Below are 12355 nucleotides of genomic sequence, written 5' to 3'. Positions count from 1 at the left end.
CAACCCCCCCCACCTCGAGCTCACTTTCTGAAAACAAACCGAGGGCAGTTCCGTGCACCGCAGCAAACTGCTCGCTGTACGAAAATAAACAACAATGAAAATAATAATAAAAAAAAAAAACCTTTAAAAGTTAAAAAAAAAATGTACAAGCAAGAATTTAGAAAGAAAAAAGGTTTAGACATTATTACCATTCAGGAAACTGCTAAATGGTGAGAACAAAACGTAAAATTCACAAAACAATGCTTATTCAGGATCTCCTTGTGGAAAATTCATACAAAAATCAACAGCAAATGTCTATCCTTTGCTATAAAAACTCATTAGGTAACTATGTGCGAGGAGGCTCGGACCAGGAGGGTCCCGTCCGGAAAGAGCGGGAAGGACAGCTCACACCCGAAGGCAGCCGTCCAGTGGCGGACTCGTTGGCGATCTGGAAGCTATCCAATCTGGAATTCAAAAATACGTTGAGTTTCAAACTAGATCCCTTTCCGTAAGCACCTGGATGTCTAGTCCACACGTCATTCATTCGCCAGGGACCTTTACGACCTGCATTTATTATATATATATACTTTTTCTATAAATGCATTATAAATATTTTATCAAGATTTCATAAGAATCAAGTTTCTTAGCTTGGAATACATTGGAATATATATTATACATATATATATTTATTTATACCTAAAACTTAAGCAATACTTCATGCTACTTGCTTTTAATGAAAAGCATTCCGATCGTAACACTGGAAGTGAGCCTAGGACATGCTTCACAACCAAATGGAGATGCTCAATTGTTAAATGACGTACGAGAAAAGAACACTTTGGATTCATTTAAAATTTGTCGGACTTCAAAACCCCCAACAGTATTTGCCACTTTGCTGGAACTACCTGCACGTCTCTTAAACAGCACTAAAGCAAAACAGGGGCCACGGGACGGCAGCCCCCCCCCCCAGCAGCGCCCCCCCACCCTGGCCAGCACGCAGCGGCCTCGGGGCGCGTGGGCCACCCCCCCTCCCCCGCCAGGCCCGAAACTGTCCCGCCGATTCCTGCTGTTTATTTTTTCTTAAGGCATTGTTCCTCAGACTTCAGAAAACCCAGCCACAAAAATCCATCAGAGCAATAAAAAAAAGGCACAAACTCGCATCTTCCGATGGCTTTGAGAGAGCAAAGCCGGGTCCCGCAGGCTCACGTTCCTGCGCGTGTCCACTCCGCCCCCCCGCCCGGCCGCAGACCCCGCCGCTGCGGGCCACGGAGGCGGCCGGGGCCTAGAGAACGTTCTCGTTAAAGAAAAAAAGAAGCTACGGGATGAGTTGAGTGGTTTACACGGAGACTGTGGAATTGTGGGTGATAATCAACTGTAAGCACCAGTTTTAATCGAGTCCGTTTTGTGTTATCAGATCTTTGACTTCCGTTTTCCTTCCCTCGTGGCGTCGAAGTGGGCGGCTGTGCCGCGAGCCGCACGGGCCTCCCTCCTCCGCGGCTTCCCTCCGGGAGCCGAGAGCCTGGCCGCGTGTGTGTCCATGTGTCTGCGCGGCCGGCGTCTGTCCCGGTTCCGCGCAACGCTGCCCGCCCGGGGGGGGGCCCGGGGGCCGGGCAGGGAGGGCTCCCCGCTGCCGCTCACGCCCTGGCCAGAGATCGCGGGCAGGCCGCAGAGAAACAGGAGCTGTTCTTGGCGGAGCTTCAAGACAGGGACAAACAGACAAGAGAACCGCAGCTCCGGGGGAGGCTACAGGGGCAGCTCCTCTTCCATGGGCTCCTCGTCCGGTCTGCGGCGGCACCCCGGGGGGAGCAGGGGTGCGGCGGGCACGGCAGAGGGAGAGAGAAGCGGGGAGGGTCGGGGGGGTGCCCACCTGCTTCGGGGCACCTCCCGCACCCGCGCCCTCCTGCTGCCCGTTCCGCGCTCCCTGTGCCCCTGCCCCCCAAGGGCGGTCGTGGCGGGCCCCCCGCTCCCGAGTGAAGGGTCTCCAAGTGCTTCTCTGGGTCTTTGGCGCCGTTAAGAGCTGGCCGTGCGCGTGGGGACCCCCGCCCTCCACCCCTCCGGGGCAGGCCCGGTGCATAAGGCAGGGCCTGCGGGAGAAACCACGCGCCTCAGACACAAGGGCCAGGTCTGGGGCGGTGTGCAGAAGGGGGCACAGTTCCTGGGAGGGCCCGCCGGGCCAGGGCGGAGGCGCTCACCTCTTCTCCGCGGGCTTCACGCCCACGGACAGCGAGGCCATGGCGGTGACGGTCTCGGCTTCCTCGTTCTCGCACTTCTGGGCCTCTACCAGAGAGTGTCCCACCGTGGAGCAGAGGCGCGGCAGGGAGCGCCAGTACTGGCCTGGGGCAAGGGAAGAGCCGTTACCGGGAGTCACCCGCCTTCCCGGGGTCTCGAGCCGCACTCCTCCCGGGCGCCTTGAAGAGCACCTCTCTCGGGGGACAGAAGCCGGGGTACCCCCTGGCTCACAAACGCTGGGCTCCCCCACACTGCCAGCCAAGTCCTCGGGAGTGGGGCCTCCCCCCCCCGACTCGGGCACTGCCCGTGCGAAGGGGCCTCCCATGCAGACCCTCTGAGATGGGCGGGGGGCGGTGGGCCTAAGGGACCCCCTCAGCGTTTGTTGGCACACAGGGGCTTCCCAGCAGGGAGGCTGGCGGGGACCCAGTGTCTGCACAGGGAGCGCAGGGCGTAGCCTGCCCGCAAGACAGTCCGGGTGATGTGGGTCAGCCCGTGCCCCCGGGAGGTTCCTGCTGAGAGCTGGCCCAGGCAACTCACTGTGGATTTCTATGACTTTCTCCATGGACCGGACAGCGTTAGCATTGGGTCTCTGCTGCAGAACCTTTTCTGGGAGAGGATCAAGCTAGAAAAAAAAATCGAAACACACTGTGAATACAGATATAGCCCCATGTGTGTTGAAGCGGGACGCTCAAAGTCAGCACCTGTTTGCTGAGCGTACTTGCTAACAGAGAAGAGGAAAAACCCAAATATATCTTTGCTATTTACTGTACGATTTTTGTTTAACATTCTTTTTTTAACGTTTATTTATTTTTGAGACAGAGAGAGACAGAGCATGGGCAGGGGAGGGGCAGAGAGAGAGGGAGACTCAGAATCTGAAACAGGCTCCAGGCTCTGAGCCGTCGGCACAGAGCCCGATGCGGGGCTCGAGCTCACGGACTATGAGATCGTGACCTGAGCCGAAGTCGGACGCTTAACCGACTGAGCCACCCAGGTGCCCCTATACGATTTTTGTTTTAAACAAAGGTAGATTTTTTTTCTTAAGAATCGTAAGATCAAGACCTGAGCTGAAGTCGGACACCTGCCCCTAGAGTTATTTTCTTTAGAGTAATTTTTGTAGAAGACCGTCCGGTCTACTTGTGAGTTGCTGCGTCGGGAGGCACCGTGTCGACGAGTGGCTGGTGTACAAGACCTGGGGCCTCCTGGGACACTGCACCACAGGCTCATCAGTAGGGGAAAGCATGGCTACTTTTCGGAAATACTGCTTTCATGTCCCTAGTCTTACAAAGAATGCCTGAACGCCCCATTGACGATGTTCTTCCAAAAATGGGGAAAGGGTAAAAGGAAGAAAAGTGAACAGAATCTCTCAGAGGGGAGGGACCTTTTGCTGCAAGATTTTCCTTCAGTGCAGGCAGCAGAAGATAATCAGGAAAGAAACACAAGACAACCAGAGGGGCCACAGGGCAGACTGGAGCGTCCCCAACGTGACAACCAAGCACGCTGGTTCAAATGCATCACGAAAACACAAAAGTAATTCTGAAAAACTTTAAAGGATTAGACAAGCCTTTAAAATGCAGGGAGATGTGCTGGGTTCCAGAAGGAAGCAGAACCTGCCCAGGGCAGTCACACGTCCTGGGACGGCCCCCCCAACCCCCCGAAGATGAGCTGGCCTCACGTGGACAACTGCAGGGCAGGATTTGGTTCTTGGCCTGGGCTCCGCAGAGAAGGGACACAGCCCCCTGAGAATCAGCCCGGTTTACAGGCCGCTGCTTGCCGTGCTCAGGTGCCTGGCAGAGCAGCCGCAGACCCTCTCGTGAGGACTGCGTCCCCAAAGCAGGCCGCCGACCAGGAATGCCGGCTCAGTTCCTTGAGTGCCCAGTCAAAACATCGTAAGACAGAGGTCAGCCAGCGTGGACTGGGGTCAGGAGAACAAGCTCTCGCCCATCACCGTCCAGCAGAGGGCGCCAGGCTCCTTGGGGAAATGGGATTTTCCAAGGTTGGTGCAGGGCAGGGCTGAGAAGGGCCTGGCGGTCTCGAGGGACCAGATGGCAGGTGGTGCCGACAGGATGCGCACGAGGCCCATCGGGAGGGAGACACACAGGGGGTACTGAACTTCACACAGAGCATGAACGTGTCCAGGAGTCCATACCGATGGAAAAAGCGATTGAACAAATCGATGGGGGGGGTGGGGGGGGGTGGGGAGGAGACACGTTCCTGAAGAGGGATTTCAATAACTTCTGCACACGCCCCCTCTCCAAGACGTGGAGTTTCACACTTTCCCATCTGTCCCCTCGAGTGTGAGTTGAGCCCCTCTTCCCGACATCCACCACAGAGCACGCGTGGAAGTGGAGAAAGGGGACTTCACACAAGGCTCACGGTTCACTTCGGCAGAGATAAGGCCCGGGGAAGGCACTGTCCTGGACAGAAGCAGGGGGGCACCTGACCCCGCGGTCTCTTTCCCCTGTCCAATCATAAGGAAAAACCAGGCAAATATCAATTGAAGGACATTCTACAAAACACCTGAGTAGCATTCTTCGATTGCCGAAAATTGTCAACGTTTCAAAAATGACAACCAAGGGAAGCTTGAGAGGCCCCCACAGCCCAGAGAGGGTAAGGACAGGGCATGGCCGGTCGCACGGTGGGGTCCCGCATGGAGCCCGATGCGGGAGGGGCAGTCGTGGGAAGGCGAGCGAATGCTGGGCGTGTTTGGGCATGAGCAGTGCCGTCCAGGGTTGGCTCCCAGGCTGAGGTCAGACGGGCTGAGAGGAAACCGTCCGAAGGGTCAGCTATCCAGGATTAAAGGTCTAGTAAAAAAACCCACAGATTTATGTCCTCAAAGACCGCAGTTCTTGAAATGATCAGTTTTTAAATTTTTTTTTTAACGTTTATTTATTTTTGAGATAGAGAGAGAGACAGAGCATGAATGGGGGGGGGTGGGCGGTCAGAGAGAGGGAGATACAGAATCCAAAACAGGCTCCAGGCTCTGAGCCGTCAGCACAGAGCCCGACGCGGGGCTCGAACTCACGGACCGCGAGATCATGACCCGAGCCGAAGTCGGCCACCCAACTGACTGAGCCACCCAGGCGCCCCGAAATGATCAGTTTTAAACTATGCAGTAAGTAGGTTTAAGATGCGTTAAAAATAAGATACTGCTCCTGAAATCTTTATTGTACCTGGAGGATTTGAAAGAGAGCCAAACAGAACTTCTAGAGATGAAAACGTAACAGCAGAAATTGGAAACTCGGATCAGAGAAAGAGAAAACTGATAACCTGGAAGCAACAGCAGAAGGGGTGGCCTGAATGCACCAGGGACGAGGGGAGCGGGCAGAGGGGGAAGGGCTCCGTTCATCTGCTCAGTGTCCAGGGGGTGGGGAGGGGTTGTTAGGGGCGCCCACGGCCGAGGCGTCTCCAGGACTGACTGACGGGAAGGATCCCCCGTCCAGAAGGGGGGATGAGACCCGAGCAGGAAGAATCATACGAGACACCCACCCCTGTGCACACCAGTGAGGCTGTGCGACATCAGAGACCAGCGGAGAGCTCTGATAGCAGCCGGAGAACACGGTGTGCAAAGGAGCCGGTGAGCCAGGCACTGGCTGCTTCACAGCCAAGAAAGCGACAAGACAGGGTGTGATTGTTTCAGTGTGCCCAGAGAAAGTGACGGCCATCCCAGAGGGGCACCCCTGCTCACTCACGCGTGAGGGTAAAATCACGCCTTTAATAAAAGCAGGCAAACGGGGAAGGTGACGGCCGTGTCCTTCTCCGGGGAAACGTAAGGGGGCGTGCTCGTGCTGAAGGCACAGTGGTCCCAGGTGACGGTCTGAGAAGCGAGAAGAAATGAGCAAAGAACGTGAATGCAGGAAAGGCCACAGAAACAGGGACCACAGAACACCACGGGAATGGTGCCATCCCGGCGAAGCTAAAAAAAAAAAAGCAAGCAAGAGGCATGAGCTGCCGGTCAGGGATCGCACGTGACCCGGGAGGGGGCTGGAGAGGGGGGCTCCCAACAGAGCAAATAAACACGCAGGGCACCAGGCACAGGTCAGTTACGGGAAGCACGTAGCTTTTCTGTACAACCACGTCCAACAGGGTGTCGTTTAGTGCACGGCCCCGCTTGGGTCCAGGGGGCAGGGGGAGGGAAGAGGCCACTGACCACATCACGGGTACGTGTTAGTGTGTGTAAAGATCACTACTGGAAACCACAACCGGCTGTGTAGCCCTCCTACGCAGCGGGGGCAGGTGGAACGTGGGGAGCCCCCCGTCAGGTCCTCACGGCGAGAGGAGGCCAGAAGCCGTTGGTGAGAAAGTGCTGCGGAAACCGGGGGAGCGCAGGGCAGGGCAAGATGTGGACGCGAGTCTGGAAAAAGCAGCAGAGCAACAAAGGACATTTAAGGACCAGAGTCTCCACTTAAGGGCCACACCTCGGACTGGCTATAAAAATCAGAATGAGGGGCACCTGGGTGGCGCAGTCGGTTAAGCGTCCGACTTCAGCCAGGTCACGATCTCACGGTCCGTGAGTTCGAGCCCCGCGTCAGGCTCTGGGCTGATGGCTCGGAGCCTGGAGCCTGCTTCCGATTCTGTGTCTCCCTCTCTCTCTGCCCCTCCCCCGTTCATGCTCTGTCTCTCTCGGCCCCAAAAAAAAAAAACCTTTAAAAAAAAAAAAAAAAAAAAAAAAAAAAAAAAAATAAAAATCAGGATGAAATCCAGCCTTATGCTGAGAGAGGAGGGGGCTGGAAGGCAGGAGGAGAGAGACAAGCCAGAGCAGGAGCCTCAGGACACGGTCAGTGGTCCACACCACGTGCGTGAGCGGGAAACCGTGGCTGGACATAAAGGAGGGCTCTACGAGTGATACAACTTTCGATTCACCGAAAGGACAGGACTTAAAATTTGCACACATTTGGCGAAATTCGCTCAACACGTAGGAGGTGAATGTCGCCAGAACCAAAGTGGGTGGACAGAGGCGCGCCGTGGGAGGAGAGGGTGGCCCGTCTTCCTTAGAAAGAGCAGGCAGAAGTCAACAGAGAAAACCAAATGTGGACGGTACAACAGGCCTGGAGGAGAGGACAGAGCCCAGGGAGACGGGCGGAGGAGGCGTGCTCCTTCCAACACACCGGGAGCGTCCTCGCAGACGGACCGCGCTCCGGCCGCGGAGCGAGCGTCCCTGCAGCCATACCTCCTGCTCCTGCCAATGCACGAGCCGGAAGAAACTGGTAACAGACGAGAGCTGTGAGCCTTTAGGTTTGGAAATTCGAACAAAAACCCGCACACCCACCGATCACGGGTCAAAGAAGTCATCGACAGAACTCAGGAAATGCTCAGAAATAAAAAGTAATCCAAGTGCCACGTATCCGTCTGAGGCACACACAGGTCAGGAAAAGCAGGTGCTCAGTTTAAGAGGTGAGCGACAGGACAGAGCAGGCCCGGACAAAGACGTGAAGAAAACACACAGAAAAGGGGCAGAAACATATTCTGGAAAAGAAAAAGGCCACTGGGGCTGAAAGCTGATTCTCTGAAACAACTTAAATGGATGGGTCGTGGCGGGACTGGGCGAGGCCGCCACCCAGGCACAGAAGCGGAGCCGGGAGATGAGGGGGCCACGGCTGGGGTGCCACAGGCAAGAAGAAACCTGGCTGAGGTGGATGAATCTGCTACGGCGTGACCTCCCGGCACCAATTCGAGAAGGGACAGAAGTGACGCAGTCAGTCACCCAGAACTTTCCTGCAAAGGAAACCCAGGGCGCAGGAGAGCCCCCCAGGCAAGAGATTACTCTGATCCTGCACTCGCTCTTCCAGAGGACAGAAAAGGAGAAGATGCCTAAGTGTCCATCTGTCCACCCATCCATCCGTCCAGCTGACCACCCGTCCAATCCCCTGTCCACCCGTCCGTCTTGCCATCCACCCACCCACCCATCCGTCCTATCTTCCCCTCCACGAATAAATGGGAAAACACTGGCCTAGTAGAAAACTGGGCAAAAGCCATGAGCTTCACCAGAGAAGAAAGCATGGGCTGCCAACAGGTCCCCGAGGACAGGCTCGGAACCGGCAGGTGATGAGGAAACGGCCCACCCCGCCTGGGGTGCCATTCGCCCCTCAGGCGGGCAGAGGTCGAACGTCAGAAGGCCGAGTGCCGCCGAGGCCCCGCGCGGGGACTTCGCGGGAACCGCCGACCCGCGACAACCTGTGGGTCCCAGGTGGGGAGATGTGGAATCAGAGCCACAGCGGGACGGTCCCCCCAGCACCCCTTCCCCCCGGCCGGGCCCCCGTGTGCAGACAGCAGTGTCCCCGCGGGCAGCCTGCTTGGCCAGGTCCCGTGTGGACGGCGGTGAGGGGCGGAGCCCGGGCTCCACGCACCGGGTTCGGGTTTTCACAGCCGCGCAGCCCTGACTGTCTGTCCTGCCCGACTCCAGTATTGTCAGAAACTTCCATCTCCTGCTTTTAAGAGAAAAACGGTTTCAGAAACCCAACTCATTCCGTAAAGTCTCACTCTGACACAGAGGGCTGCATCAGGGCAAGGAAGTCGTGACTGGCTCTGCTGGGGGTGGGAGGCTCCTCACGGCCAGTCTCCGGGGCTGGCTGGCCCTCCAGGGGCTTACGTCACCCTCCCTTCACAACAGCCTCTGCCACCGTCCCCTCCAAGCGCTGCGGTGCGCGTGTCCCTGCGTTGTCCCCACCGCGTTCCCGCGGCGGCTCCCTGTCTCGGGCACCCCAGGGGATCAGCCTGTGGCTCGACTGCGGCCTGGGACTCGCTCTCCGTCCCAGCTCCTGGCGAAGGCTTCTGGAAGGTGAGGTGTCTGCGTGCTTGCGTGAGGAGCACACGGGGAGGACATGTCCCCCCCCCCCCCCCCCGTGCTGGCTACCTTGTCCCTTCTCGGTCATGAAGTTACGCGGAATTCAGGGGAGAGATCCCAAGAAACCTCGGGGCAAAGCACCGCCCGCGGCGTGGGCTTGCACAGAAGCCCGAGGGGACGCCCCTGGGAAGGGTGGGCGGCTCCTGTGGGGTCTCCGGGAGGAAAGGAGTAAACGGACAGAAGGGAAGCAAGGTGGCAACGCGGCGTGTCGCCGGCGGCACGTGGTTTGTTCCCGTGACGATGGCGGAGGGCTGCAAGACCAGCGCGAGGCTGTGCTGAGGGGCAGAGGGTGCCGGCCCAGAGCATCGCCCTGCAGGCTGGCCCCTGGTCAGCTGGGCCCCGGGCAGCCACCCAGCAGCACCCGGCACCGGGCTCTGTTCCGGGGCCGGAGATGCGAGGCTGCCTGCCTCCAGCCTTGGCGTGGCGACAAAGGGCCGGGAAACGGGAGAAATTTTAGGACTCAGAGTGCTCCCCCTGACCAGTTCCGATTTTGTTCTTTCATTTAGCGGGGGCGGCCCGCTAAGTGCGAACCGCTGTTCTACAAACCCGGGCTACGTCGGTGAACAAAGCACACGCCACCCATCCCCCAGCCTTAGGGTGCCGTCCTAGCGATGGGGAGAGACCGCCAGGTGAGCTACAGCCTTACTGGAGGAGTAGATCCAACAGAGAGCAGGGTCGCGGGACACAGGGTGTGGTGGGGGGACTGCCGTGTCCATGCAGCGGCCAGGGTGGTCCTGAGCAGGTGCCCTCTGAGCAAAGACCAGGAAGAAGCCGGGAGGGCGAAGGCACGGCGCCCTGGGGACGTGACAGGCGTGGCCGGGCAGGGGGAGGGGGCAGAGTGGTGGAGGGGAGGGCAGGGCAGGCTGGTGTGGGGGTGGGCTGCCCTGTCCACCCTCGGGGCAGCAGTGACCTTTCTGGAGACGGGGCCAGGTGGGGGTGCAGGCATCGGGAGGCTGAGGTGGGGAGTAGAGAAATGGGTGGCAGAACCCCCCCCAACAGAAAGGCCGTCCAACACGAGCGGAGGGAGGGTGGCCCTGTCCCCCACGGGCCAGACTCACAGAGTCCCCGGGCCTTTGTGTCCTGGAAGGGGCGCTCAGCCGGGGAGATGTGTCACTGAGCTCCAAAGCCTCATGCTCGCACTGCGGGCCTCCTCTGGGAGACGGCTCTTTTGGGGGGGAGCAAATGGGCCGGCTGTAGACAGGAGACCCCCAAAGCCGCCCTGATGCCTGGGTCTGGAACACTTCAGAAGCACACCTTAAGCTTAGTATTTGAGATGCTGGTCTCAGCACAAGTGAGCAGGAAAACACTCCGTGTCCCACTCTGAGGATGACAAACGTCTGGCCCTTGCAGACCGTTCTTGGTCTGGTGACAGCTGTTCAGGGCTTCAGCTCCTGAGTCTCGTTAGGAGGGGAAAGCCTTTTTCTGCTCCACAGTCTGGAAGGGCCGCTCAAGAACCAACAGGTTCCGACGGCCTGAGAAAATGGTGCTCAAGACATCTTGGCAGAACTTGGGTCGTTGCTCGTGCTTTTCCTCACGTGGGAAGATCTGCGTCGGCCAGGAAAACTGCCACGACAGAGGCGCCGGGGCCTGTCCACGGGGGCGCCCGTCCCGTCCACACTGGGAGCCTTTCTCCGGCCCGCTCCGGGCCGCCAGAGCCCCCGCGCAGCCACCGGGCCAGGGCCCCGGCCGCGTCGGTCAGCTTGGCAGCCTTCTGGCCCTCGCGGTCTCCTTCCCGCTCTGAGTCCAGACTGCCGGCACCCAGCAGGCACGCCAGGCCTCCTTCCTGCCAGAGGGGGTCACAGGGGGCCCACCTGTAGCTCTGACCCCCCACACCAGGCCCTGGCTGTTCTGCCGGCCCCTCCCGGGCCCAGCTCCCCATAGCAGTGCGCCCGCTAGCAGGCTCCGGCCTCTCTGTTCCCCGAGTGCGGTGGGTCCCTTCTCTTGAGGGAGACTCCAGCCTCCTTGGCCTCAGCAGGGCTGCTCCCCAAGAACAGATTTCAGTCTTCATCCTTCCAAGGACACAGGCACCCTGACCATGCCCCGGGGGGCTCCCTGCCGACCGCCTCCAGAGGGGCCTCCAGGGGCCCTGGGTCGCTGCCTGGTCACTCTTTGAGGCTAAAGGCTCCCGCCACGTGCCAGTGGCATCCTCGGCCAGATCCCTGCTGTCCCCGAGCACGTCCACAGCTGCTCACGGCTGGGGCCCGGGGGGGACGCTCCCCAGGGCTGTCCCCAACTGTGGCTGTTTTGGGGGTCACCTGAGACGTCAGCGGTGGTTCCTCGGCCGTGCCGAGCGTGGGGAGGGCTGCTGTCTGCCCGCTCGGGCTGGGCAGCCGTGGTGTGTGGAACCGTGGCGGGGGCGCGGCCACAACTCCCTAACCGTCTCTGTCAGCGGCCTTTTCCATAGCTCTTCCGGGGAAAAGACAAAGGCTTGTAGAACACGAGGGGCTGGTTTCCAGCAAAGTTTTTGAAATGCAAACACAAGCCATAGGAGGACTAAGAACTAGAAACCGCGATTCCTTTTGAGAAAAGGTCAAGGGCTCAGACGCACAGCCAGCACCACCTCTGCTAACCCACAGCCCGGGTGAGGTGGGCTCACCACGTCTGGTCTACACAGCGGGCGGCAGGGCCTGGCAGTGGGGCTCGGGGAGCTTAGTGGGCTCTGGACGGCGCCTGCAGGGGGCTGGGGGACCACGTGTCAGGCCCAGGCAGTGGCCCCATCGTCCTGGGGAAGCAGTGGCTACAGGCTCAGAGCATCCCCGTGCCTGCAACGTCGCGGAGCCTTCTCTGACAGCTGCTGGTGGCCCCCTCCCCAGGCACGTGCGGGGCAGCCCCCTGGGGGTCCCTCCAGCCGTGCGGAGGACCCGGTCCCGTGTCCTGGGACTGACCCCAGAGAGCTCCCCCGTCTCCCCTCTCCCCGCACCCTCGCCCCGCCTTCTGTCTGGCTCTGTCCTCGTAGCTGTGGCTCCTCCTGGAAGAGGGGGAGTCGTTGAAAACAGCACCCCCCGAAGGTGAGCCCCGTGAACAGTGTTTCTTGCTGCCAGGGCCACAGTGGGAGCGTGGCGGTCAGTAACGGAACCTGCCAGACAGGCAGTTCACGGGCCCTGCTCAGCCGCCACCCCGGGAGCGGAACCGGGCAGCCTGCGACCGCGTGGACCCTCATCCTCGCTCTACAAAGGGGGCCAGGGAGGGTCGGCCTGTCACCACACGCCCTTCATCCCACTGTCACGATGACGGGGCGAGGAGGACACTCTGTGCCAGGGCAGGTACAGCTCTCCCCACTTCTAGAACACGGCGTGGGCCCGCCCTTCC

At 59.2% G+C, this 12355-nt stretch overlaps 1 protein-coding gene across 5 annotated transcripts in view; it reads right to left on the bottom strand.

Moving 5' to 3' along the window:
• Positions 1–1032: 1032 nt before the first annotated feature.
• Positions 1033–12355, bottom strand: part of HDAC4 (histone deacetylase 4) — a 255760-nt gene continuing 244437 nt past the window's right edge. For all 5 annotated transcript variants that reach the window (XM_040450477.1, XM_040450473.1, XM_040450474.1 and 2 more), the window contains 3 exons: positions 2743–2827; positions 2169–2310; positions 1033–1759 (listed from right to left, as the gene is read on the bottom strand). In XM_040450477.1, coding sequence (XP_040306411.1) covers positions 1720–1759; positions 2169–2310; positions 2743–2827 — 267 coding nt within the window. In that variant the 3' untranslated portion in view covers positions 1033–1719. The remainder of the gene's footprint in view (positions 1760–2168; positions 2311–2742; positions 2828–12355) is intronic.

The sequence above is a fragment of the Herpailurus yagouaroundi genome, unplaced genomic scaffold, assembly GCF_014898765.1.
Source record: "Herpailurus yagouaroundi ecotype Mexico unplaced genomic scaffold, PumYag 202, whole genome shotgun sequence".
Classification (NCBI taxonomy): domain Eukaryota; kingdom Metazoa; phylum Chordata; class Mammalia; order Carnivora; family Felidae; genus Herpailurus; species Herpailurus yagouaroundi.
The sequence above is the reverse complement of the archived record's forward strand: the minus strand, read 5'-3'. Positions and strand labels throughout refer to the sequence as shown.